The sequence below is a fragment of the Mercenaria mercenaria genome, unplaced genomic scaffold (genome assembly GCF_021730395.1).
Source record: "Mercenaria mercenaria strain notata unplaced genomic scaffold, MADL_Memer_1 contig_983, whole genome shotgun sequence".
NCBI classification, from domain to species: domain Eukaryota; kingdom Metazoa; phylum Mollusca; class Bivalvia; order Venerida; family Veneridae; genus Mercenaria; species Mercenaria mercenaria.
Window position 1 is genome coordinate 12 of NW_026463903.1, and position 12,391 is coordinate 12,402.

At 32.2% G+C, this 12,391-nt stretch overlaps 1 protein-coding gene across 1 annotated transcript in view; it reads right to left on the reverse strand.

Moving 5' to 3' along the window:
* Window positions 1-1,124: 1,124 nt before the first annotated feature.
* LOC123537088 (uncharacterized) overlaps window positions 1,125-12,391 on the reverse strand; it is a gene marked incomplete at its 3' end in the record, with an annotated part of 68,631 nt that continues 57,364 nt past the window's right edge. Inside the window, exon 6 of the mRNA XM_053536410.1 lies at window positions 1,125-1,269. Coding sequence (XP_053392385.1) covers window positions 1,125-1,269 — 145 coding nt within the window. The remainder of the gene's footprint in view (window positions 1,270-12,391) is intronic.

Consider the following 12,391-nt stretch of genomic DNA (forward strand, 5'->3'; position numbering starts at 1 on the left):
TAGGTAAAGTTCTACCAAATTCCATCAAATCATTCATTCTTATTAAAAACATGGCTGCCAAGGTGCGAAGCTAGTTTTCCCTATATGGCTTTATGGAATTATTTATACATCTTTTTCTGTAAATCTGCTAGCCGAAATTTAAAATATTTTGACACGTATGTTCGTTTGGAGACCCTCTACCAAGTTCATTCAAGTCTTTTGTCTTTGTTGCGCATCCAAAATCAATTAAATGAATAAATATATAGAAAGATCTTTATGAAACATCAACTTCAACCAAATTCTGATTGATTGAATCTGCTCAACAGAGGAATGAAAATTGCATCAGTTCGCACACCCTTTAGTGATTAATGTTCACCGCCATTATATTGCCAAAACATTCAATTTTGACAAATAGACCTGAATAATGCAATGTATCATTCCCATTTTGAAATATTTCATTAAAGTATAAATATATCGTGTGTATATGTTTGTTGACTTTTTACCTTTTCTATATGAAAAAATGTTTCAGTTTTGGTAGTTCATTACGATATCAATTTTCAAATAGAAAGAGTGTTTCGTTATATATAGAATAGACACGGTATTTGAGGATTGTGGAAAAAAAATCGATATTAATTTCACTTTCACAGTTTGTTCTTAATTTTGACGTTGCAAATGTATTTATAGTTAATTGCAATATACAATTACATTATATATTAAAGTAATTGTTCAACAGTAGAAAACTAGTTGGTCATCTGCAATTGTGTTCAGTATAGCCTAAAGATTTGATGTGAAATCATTATAATGTGCACTCAGTCGATGTACATTATTTTCTTACTGCGTCTATGTATGCGAATGAACAATATACTCACAGAAAAACTTACTAGAGAACACATGCGATTTCCTTCCCATACTTTCCAAAAATTATACGTATGCAGGTCATTTATAGTTGCAGATATATAAGCTGAACAAATCAAAAGTTAGTGGACTGAGAGTGATCAAGGCGAGCTGATATTTTGCAAAGGAAAGAAAACGTGTCTATCTGCAACTGTACTGTGCAGTTTTAAAGGTTGCTTATGCAACGGATAGTTTTCGGTTTAGCCAAGCTGTTATATGTAAAACCACGAAAATGCACTCTGTTGGTATACATGATTTACTTACTGTGTCTATGTATCCACCCAAATAGTCTTGTGTAAACAAGGTCTTTGTACCAATGCAATAGGAATTCGTCAGAGAACACGTGCCATTTCCTTGCCGCCATTCTTGTAGTCCAGTATTGTTGATCAAATTGATCTAAAAAAGGCAAATGCAGCGTACTGAACACTGAATAACAGGATACTTGGTAACGCAGGCAAAACATTTAGTATATCAAATTAAAAAGCTCAACAAGTGGAAAATTGATGGACAAGTTGGGTAATACATTGGAATACGCAGTTTTCGATTTCCGTTTGTATCTTTTATATACTTGTTTCATTGATCTGAAAAAGGCATATGCAAATGCCTAATTAAATGAAACAAATGAACACCTTTCTGTATAGATTACGACGACAGTAATATTTGTGTGAATATTTGCGGGGAAAAAGCAGAACATTATAGGCCGGTTATACGTCTAGAAATAAGTTAAGCACTATAGATTAATTCCAGCCTAAAATTGTTTTTTTTTAATAATTTTAATTATTTATGCAAGGAAACTGCCCTAAAAGAAATTCAAGCCAAACTCTAAAAATTAAGCTATATGTAAAGGCAGCTTCCTTTAGATTATGATTAAACAATTTATTGTATAATTATCAAAAAATCAATTGAACGAAGTACCGTTTCTTTATTCCACACATGCATTACATAGTAAAGCAGTTTTAAAAGCATTTTACATATGACTGCCACTGTTTATAAGGTTAAGCAAATTTGATGTAATGAAGTGACCCGCCAATCAGCAGTGACATTTCGGATACAATTTTGTTTCACGAATCCCCTATGAATCTTGATTTTTTAGTTATCAGAGCACAAAGTCCTCAAGGTGAGCTATTGAGAACAGTCATTATCAGGCGTCTGTCGGCGTGCGTCGTGAGTCGTCCGTCAACATTTGCATTGTGAACACTGTAGAGGCCATATTTGTAACCCAATCTTTATGAAACTTGGTCAGAATGTTAGCCTTGATAATTTCTAGGTCAGTTCTGAAACTGGGTCATGTGGAGTCAAAAATTAGGTCTGTAGGTTAGATCAAAGGAAAAGCTTGTGAACACTCTAGAGGTCACAGTTGTGACCCAATATTTATGAAACTTGGTCAGAATGATTGCCTTTGTGATTTCTAATTCAGTTTTGAATCTTGGTCATGTGGGGTCAAATCAAAGGAAAAGCTTATAAACACTTTAGAGGCCACAGTTTTAACTCAATCTTTATTAAATTTGGTCAGAATGTTTGCCTTAAAGTTCTCTAGGTAAAGTTTGAAACTGGGTCAGTAGGCCAGATCAAAGAAAAAGTTTGTGAACACTCTAGAGGCCACAGTTGTGACCCAATATTAATGAAACTTGGTAAGAATGATTGTCTTGGTGATTTCTAGGTCAAGTTTGATTCTGGGTTTGTGGGTTCAAAAACTAGGTCACCCGGTCAAATAAAAGGAAAAGGTCTTGAACACTTTAGAGGCCATAATTTTGACTTAATACTTATGAAACTTGGTCAGAATATTTGTCCTGTTGATTTTAGGTCAAGTTTGAAAGTGGGTCATGTGAGGTCAAAACCTAAGTCACTATTCCTGTTCCAAAGGAAAATCTTGTCAACACTATAGAGACCACAATTTAAGTTTGAAATCATGAGAAATAATCAGAATGATTATCTTAATAATCTATAGGTCATGTACGAATTTGGGTCATTTGGGATCAAAAACTAGGTCACCCGGTCAAATCAAAGGAAAATATTGTGAACACTCTAGAAGCCACATTTGTGACAATCTTTATAAATCTCGGCCAGAATGTTTATCTTGATGATTTCTAAGTCAAGTTTGAAACTGGGTCATACGGGGTCAAAAACTTGATGATCTCTAAGTCAAATTCGAAACTGGGTCATGTGGGGTCAAAAAGTAGATCAGTAGGCCAGATCAAAGGAAAAGCTTGTGAACACCCTAGAGACCAAAGTTGCGACTCAATCTTTTCAAAACTTGGTCAGAATATATGCCTAATGATCTCTAGGTCCACTTTTAATCTAAGTCCTTTGGGGTCAAAAATTAGGTCACATGGTCAAATCAAAGGAAAAGTTTGGGATTACTCTAAAGACAACAGTTGTTACTCAATCTACATGAAACTTGGTCAGAATGTTTGTCTGATGATCTTTAGGTTAAATTCGAAACTGGGTCATTTGGGGTCAAAAACTAGATCAATAGCTCAGACAAACTCTAGTGATTGATATAGGGTCATCATGACCCTCTTGTTTTGTTTCTGTTGTTTATTTCTGACTTTGAGACACCCATTATATCTCCAGTACCGACGAGTTTATTTCGAAATATGTATGTATACATTAGTTTAGCTATATTCTAAAGTTTGACACACCAATGTATTTCTGACAAAGAAAATAAATACTAAAGTCGCCTACAAATACTTGCTAGAAATCTCAAAATATATTTTTTCTGATATTCAGCGCTAGTATAGCAGTAGTAGAACAATACAGCATTTGGTCCACAGTAACATTCTCATTATTATTAATGAGCATGCATATAAGTTTATTAAAATAGAAATACTGCTGGTAAAATGCTCCATTTTGGAACAATTTTATCTGACCAAGATATGACGGATTACCTTCTACATGGTTGTCGTTTCTAAAAATGATTTTTGCAATAGAAATAGTGAAATATTTTAGTTCATTCTTTATATTTAAACCCCAGGGCTCAGTATAAAAGGAATGGCTCCACCCACAAAATGTTAATCATTGAAAATTCAAAAACCATTCAGACATCCTTCAGTTTTTGATATTTTTTTTCTAAATAACTCGAATAAGAGTGAAAATTATTAAATATATTTCGCCTCATCAATTCTCTAAGTTCTAATCTTTTTAATGATATTAAATTAAAGGCATACAAAAATATCTCATAGGAGTTATTCTGCTTGCAAAATAACAAGAATTTGAAAATTTGACAGTTGAAATTTGAAATCTGAACTCTGACACTGGTCATGTGATAAAGCAGAGCAGTCAGCAGGAAAATGTAAACACACAGGTCATGTCAGGTAACAAGGCACTAGTTGTTCTCAATAGGAAATTATCACACTGGCTACTTTACTGATAATCTTGCAGTTCCAGACCAGAGCTATTCTAAATAGTTGGTGGTAATTATAAATTATATAAAAAAAGGATGAATGACACTTATCTATTAATCTGTCATAAAACAAATTTATATAAATATGTATGCTACTATTGTTTGTTTTTTTTTATAAATTTGTTATCATAATTCCTACCAATGTTTACTGTGTTGTATTATTTATATTTTACATTTCACAGGTCCAGATCAAAGACTATTTAAACACTTCAAATCACAAACTGTAATCAAGTTAAATCAAATAATATGTACCAAGTGAATCAATAATATATTTCACTATAGAAAATCCTGAAAGTGATTCTTTGTACACAACAACTAAAAAGCATTGATGATTTAATAGTGCCTGTTTAGAATTCAGCTGTTACACATTGAGTTTAAGAGTAACACAATTCACTTGTGTATCTTCAACTAAATTATAGCAGTAAATTATGAATACTTCCTCTGACCCTATGTACATGTGTAGCTGATCAACAGGGATCAAATACTCTACTAATATCTTTTATCAGGGTCAGTCAGCTGATTCACCTTGCTGGAACAAACTGACCGTTTCTTGACCTCACTCACATTCATGTATTTTTAGGAAGCTCCTCCTACAATTTGGGTGTAGGGCCTACACCAGACTGGCCTTTAAAGCATTTTTATTTTCACTCAGTTAGTCCTGCCAAGCGACAAAGTATACATATGGAAAATTGTTTTGGGGTGCACATTACCTATTACATTGGATACGTAAATATTAAAAGAGCACTTAATTAGTACAATCAAGCGAATTTGCTTGTACGTGTATAATGTTTCCAATAAGCCACATAGGATAAACCAGCCGCAACCACAACAACAATGTTTACTGCAGTTAAAAGAGAGGATAATCGCCACTTGTTTACAAGGATACGGTATTTGAAAATATGTCTATCTTGAGCTCTATCGACTTTTTTTCGACAAGTCAGAATAATTAGTACCATTTTATAGTGTCTTTTATGAAATTAATTTTAAATCAACTAAGCAGTTTCTGATACGACAAAGAAAAAGTATAATTTGAGAATTCTTTGCGGATTGACATTAAGGAAACATTTGAGTAACATTAGTTTTAAATTGGGTCATCCGTTTTTTGATAAGACTTTGTGTTTAAGTGCTCACCATGTTCTAGTCCACGCCAGATAAACAACAGAGCTACATCTTTCAGCGGTATACGGTAAATGGCTCTGTTGCAACTTCCGAGCTAGTACATGTCGCGATAAAAGAACGTCAATAAAGGTGAGTGTCATTAGATTTTGTATTTTTACAAGCATTGTATTGAATATCAAAAATCGGGGAATAGTAGGCGATGTAGATTTGATTTAACTTTACCTAGGACTTTAAGTTCGCTAATTTATTCTTGATTTGTTGTCGTGGCGATGTTTATGTTACTATGATTAAACAGTCTAGGAAATAAGATCACATAACTTTTGAAGTATTTTTTCCTATATAACTCATATAACAAGTGACCGCCGGGGCGGATCTTCTTTTCACCCGATGGTTATAATTGGAATAATCTTGTTAGAGAACCACTAGGCAATGCTACACAATTAATATTAAAGGTCTAGGCCTTGAACTTTCAGTCAAGAAGATTTTTTTCATGTATACGACTATGTAAAACTTGGGTACACCGGGACATGTCCTCTTTTCACCCAAGTGGCATAATTTGAATAATTTTGGTAGAAAACTACTAAGCAATGCATACTTAATGCATACTGAATATCAAAAACCTAGACCTTGTACTTTCAGGCAAGAAGATTTCTTAAAGACACTGATTCTGGTATGCAAGGTATGTGGCCTATGGTCTGCGTATTGACAGTAAGATCCAATATACAAGACTGGACGATTGATAGACTTGCTTCTGTTTGTCATATTAAGCTACGGTGCAGTACATAGATTGCATGAAAGGGCGGATGGACCGTAATTTAACTTAAACAGGCATAGATTGCATGTGATATTATTCACCTTTATAGCAAATCAGTTCTCACTTCTATAACGAAAAGCCTGATTAAATTGGAACTAAACAAAGTGATCAAATACAACAGCATATCTATTTTTCAATTAATCAAGCTTTATAAACAATTATATCTCATTATTGCTTGATTTTTATAAAAGAAATTAAATAAAGAAAATGCATTCAAGCACTTTTTTAAAAAATAATGAATAATTCATTTATAAATAAATAATGTCTATTTTGAACTACATGTATAATATCTGTTTATTGCTGGATTTTTCATGAAGGTCCATATTTTTTTCATTTATTGAAAATATAACTGAGCGCTTCCTTAATTTCTAATAAAATCCAGCAATATTCATTTTTTCTGTTTTTATTTTGTTACTTAGATAAAAAGATCATAATTAATTAATAATTGAAAAAAAAATGTTTCTCTTATTGAGTTTTAAATAATTATTTCATTTTTTCATGAAATAAAGGTGAAAGTTCTCTAAAATGGTGAGAATTGTCTTGGTGTAAGAATTATAATTTAATTGGTCAGGACATTACTCAACAAGAATGAGCAATTACAATTAGTATATTATTAATTAAAATAATTTTGTGCATAATCTGTAAAAACAACTGCATTTCGATCAGTGAAATGTATAGCACTGGAAATAACCAATTAGCTTTACATATCAATAAAATTTATGATCCTCTGACATGGGCTACATGTTAAGTCTACAGAGGTGTTATGGACCCTTATCAGACTGCGCCAGACAGGATACTGTTAATTGGGGATTAAAGTGTCTGGCTTTTACGGGGGGGGGGGGGGGTCACTTATATAGGAGATTTTCTTTGCCTTTAAGATATTTTTCCAATATATGTGTATGTAAAACTTGGGAACCCTAAGCGGGGCCCCTTTTCACCCAAGGGATATAATTGGAACATCGGGAGTAGTTTTCCCGATATGGCTATATGGAAAAGAATAAAAAAAACTTCTCCTCTGAAACCGCTGACTTGATTTCAAAATAATTAGACAGCAATTTTTCTTGGCTGGCCCTCTGCTAAATTATCTATTGTTAACAAAACATGGTCGCCAGGTCATGCGGCTTGTTTTAGACACATCTGACAGTATATATGTATATAGGCAAAAACTTTCCTACTGACAGATTTTTTTTAAACTGTGTACTGACTGAGAATCGAATTTAAAACGGAAATATGTATCAAAAATCATAGGAACCGCTGCTTGATCTTGAATTATCTGCCCTTGAAAATAGATTTTTCAGTTTTGTTCGTCTTTCAAGAGCAGGCAGTTCATGACCAAGGCTAGGTACCTATGGTTTGCTTTATTTTTTATTTCTGTTTTTGATTTGATTGTCAGTAAACAAAGTTTAAAGGAGAAATTCTGTCCGTAATAAAATTTTGCCCCATGTCAATATAGACACTGTGGAATATGCCTTGACTATGAACATGACAAAAATGATACCTCAAAGTCCTGGTCTTTCCCATGGACCAAATTTCTTTAAACTTTATATACCGAATTCAAATGATGCTTAAACAAGAAATATAAGATAAAATACACAGTTTCCTTGTCTTAATCTTGAATTATCTGCCCTTAAAAATTGGATTTTTTAGTATTTTCTGATTTTTAAGGGCAGATAACTCAAGATCAAGCACAGGTACCTCTGATTTTTAATACATATTTCCGTTTTAAACCTGATTGTCTTTCAGTACACAAAATTAAAAAAGTTCTGTCCATAGGATTTTTTTTTAAAATGACAACATTATTTCTTAGATAACCCCCTTACAAATTCCTTCGAATCATTATGTTTCGTCTTGCAGTCTGGACTCTCTGTCTCATGTTCACAAAACATTTTCAGTCTCATCTAAGTTTGATAATAAAACTTTATTGGTCATTTATATCTAAATTGCACGTGTGAAATCATATATTATGTTGTTGCCTATTTTCGAGTGACTTTTTTAGTATTGATGGTCAGTCTTAGCTGTAATCTTATCTTGAAGATCAAGTAATTGAAAAGTTAACTATTAAAATTTCCATTTCAAACTCTGCACATATCAAATCATATTTCAAGATGTTGACTATTTTCGAGAGACTTTTTAGTATTGATGTTCAGTCTTAGCTGTAATTTAATCTCTCAAACAGCTGGCCAGATTGTAAAATATTTTTACAGCAATGTTCTTTAAGTGGTCCTCAAACAAATGTTTTCAAACATTTTTGTTTCGTTTGAAAACATGATTGCCAGGGAGCTGGCCAGCTTTCCTTAATGGCTACATGGAAAACTTCAAAATACATTGACAGCAATGGTCCTTAATTAAAGTTCTACCAAATTCTATCAAATCATTAATTCTTATTAAAAGCATGATTGCCAGTGTGCGAAGCTAGTTTTCCCTATATGTCTTTATGGAAGTATTTATACGTCTTCTCTAAATCTGCTGGCCCAAATTTGAAATATTTTGACACATATGTTCGTTTGGAGAGCCTCTACCAAATTCATTCAAGTCTTTCTTTATTGATGCGCACCCAAAATGAATTAAATGAATAAGTATATAGAAAGATCTTTATGAAACATCGGCTTCAACTAAATTCTGATTGATTAAATCTGGGGTCGTATTCATAAAGCATCTTAAGTATAAGTATAAGAAATTGATTATTTACTTAAGTATTACTTAGGTTAGAAATTTATTTTACTTAAGTATATTTGTTATTCATAAAACAACTTAATAAGTAATTCTTGTTTTTTATTGTGGACGAAAACATTAAAAAAAACAACATTAATTTCAGACAGATGCAACATGCACAATTATGTTTAAAGTGCTTTTATCTGAAAACAACACTTTACTCGTACTCATCACGCTATTTTATTTTCTGACTTAAGTCATTTCTTACGTATCTTAAGTTTTATCTGTTTTATGACTAGAACTTAAGTTTTTACTTAGACTTAAGTTGAAATCACCACAAACTTAAGTAAAATCTTAAACTTAAGTCAAAACGTATACTTAAGATGCTTTATGAATACGGCCCTGGTCAATAAAGGAATATATATGGCAACAGTTCGCACAGCTTTTAGTGATTAATGTTCATCGCCGTTATAATTGTCAAAACATTCAATTTCGGTAAATAGACCTGAATAATGCAATGTATCATTCTCATTTTAAAGTATTCAATTAAAGTCTAAATATATCGTGTGCTCACTTTTATTTACTTCTTACCTTTTTCGTATGAAACTGCACATAAAATATTTCCGCTTTGTTGTTTTATTACGATATATATCAGCTAGAAAGAGTGTTTGGTTATATATTTAACAGACACAGTACTTGATGATTGTGAAAAAAAAATCGATAGGAATTTCACTTTATAATTTGTTCTTAATTTTGACGTTGCAAAATGGTAAGATATTTTCATTAATAATAGCATTTGTTCTTTTTGAATGCAATGGTAACCTATTAACCGCGAGAGATGTATTTTGTGAAATCTGTATTTTCCACGTCTGCTATGGTTGCATTGTAATTCGTATTGTTTTTATGTTCCTGATTTTACTGTTTTTATGTTGTAGGTTTTTCTTCATGTACTTTACTGGTACTGTCCAACCAATAAATAGAAGAAACTTTTACATAGTTGTCTTTACAATCTACCATTACTACAAAATGGCTCCACGACGAGGCGAACAGTAAGAAAACCAGAACGGCGATATGAAGGTACACCACGTATTCTATGGTGAGGAGGTTGTTCTGATACCCCGACACCCGCACGAGAGGAAGAGGAGTTTCAGACAACGCCGGCAACCTTATCTATGGTATACCATCCCTTTCCCCACCCCAACCCTTTTTTTCTTTAAAGTGTACACTCACGCGAGTAGACTGTCAATTTTGACAGCTATTAATCAGCTGTATTCACATCACGTGACTGTGACTTTTAATCCAACAAAACACAGAGCAAAGAGGTGGAGGAATATGATTGTGATATTAGTGTTGTTTTAAAAGTGTTTTTATTAAATAGTGTATTTTTGTGGATTAAATTGGATTTGTTGGAACCGTAAGTACATTTTCTTTGATACATCTTTTTTAATTTTTTAATTTTCGATAAGTAATACTGCGCACTATTTTCTGTGTAAATCTAGCGCATAGTTTAAAAGCTAGGACTATTTCGTAGTTGTAACCAAACGAGTTTTGTGTACTTCTCAACTTCTGATAAATTTTGTAACAGTAAGAAATACTTTCTTGGTAGTTTTCATTGGTTTGGCGTTGTTTTTGACCGTCGCAGTCTAACTTCTGAATTGCTACGTACATTTACATTGCTGTATCCTTTTTTCATACATTTTCGCAACATCATATTTTTTGTCATTTTTGAGAAGTTATTCCCAAGTAACTTTTTTAAGGTTGTATTACGGTTCCGTGTGATACAATTTGTATTTTTGTGTATCATATATTCCTTGAATGTGTTTTGCTTGCTGCATGATGTACTCATATTGTATTCACTTTCATTGAAAATTTGCAAGCCTTATTTTGACATATAGTGTGCTGTTCACTTAGATTCCCACTAGTATACAGTATATTGATAAGAAACATATAGTGTGGATTACTAGTCTAGTTAGCTTAGTTAAGTAAAATATCAAGGTTTAGAAAATTTTAGGGTGTTCAATTCTTTGCGTTCACTGAGTTCGACCTGATTTCTTTACTTTCCCAACTAATTGCACTGATTTTTTGCTTTGGTATAATTTACACTGCACAATTTTCCGTGTGGTGTGAGTCCTGATAGGTGAGTGTGAAATATTCGTAAACACACATTTGCGTTATTCGTTTTGCCATTCGAAGTGTACCCCCATTTCATGTGTGTTTGTTCGTGTTTACTGGTAATTTGTGTACATAGTAGACACTTGTTAGACAGCATTTCAGATACATAAACTCTTGATTTCTGAAATTTGCATCAAAAGATTTCTCATAAAGTCCATATTAGTTTATAATCATGCTGTGTTTTGTTTAATTTTACTTATATATGACCATATTTGTGTTTCTATAAAGAAATTATCACAGATTAATAGTTTTCAGATTTGCTATTTTGTTTTCATTCAACATATTCAGACATTCTCGCATTTAAATTTAAGTTGATTACACAATATTTATTTCCAGTATCCTGAAATCGCTGTAATTTTCTACTTTCACTTTCAGTTTTGCAGTTTTCATTTGAACAAATATATGTAAAGTAATAATATATATTTCATTTTCAGCATTTTATGTACAGGTGCTGATTTTTACCAGAACAATAGAGATTCCAGTAATTTATACATATTTATTTGCAGCTTGATTTATCTAGAACAGGTCATAGTAATATTAGTATTTGAAGTTGCAAATCATATTATTTCATACAGTACTTGTGTTTTAAGTGACTTTAGTGTATTTATTGGTCTGGTGAACCTGCGTACATTTATTTGTGTAGCGTTGATCAGTATATGATTTAACTGTTCAATACACAATACATGTGTTGTGTTTAATCACAGTTCACTGATATTTGACAGCATAGTTGAATATTGACTTTTCACACACAGGTTACAGTTTGTTTACAAATACTGTAGATCATTTTACCTACATTTATTCTACACATCCTTTTGTTATAGGGATTAGTGACAGCAGTATATTGAATATTTCTATACTGGGTTGACCTTGAAGTTTTGTTTAGATATTTAGAAGTTGACAAGACACTATTTCTGAGTTGAAGTTGAATTTAATTCAGCACTTGATTTTTTAGGGATTGTTTAGTAATCGCTGCACTTAGCTGAATTATTTTACAGCCGAACTTTGCATTTAGCCTATAGTTCAAAATTTGTTATTATTTCCTTTCATCAGCTGCAGTTCTTAATTGCATCCTTTGAAAATCAACTTGATTTTGAACTTGGAAATATTTAACTTAAATAGTTAAACAAACACTTCAAACTTAGAAGATTTGAATTTGAGTTTCAGTACAAACTCAGTTGATGTACACTTTACACATACTTATTTAAAACTAGAATTTAAGCCAGTATGAATTAATAAAATACTTTGTATATATTTACAGCATTTTGATATTTTTTATTTTTGTTGGTAATTTGAGGATTACCTTGTACATTGATAGTTTTTATTTTTTATTGTGTCGTCTTTTCAGTTCTTACTGAAGC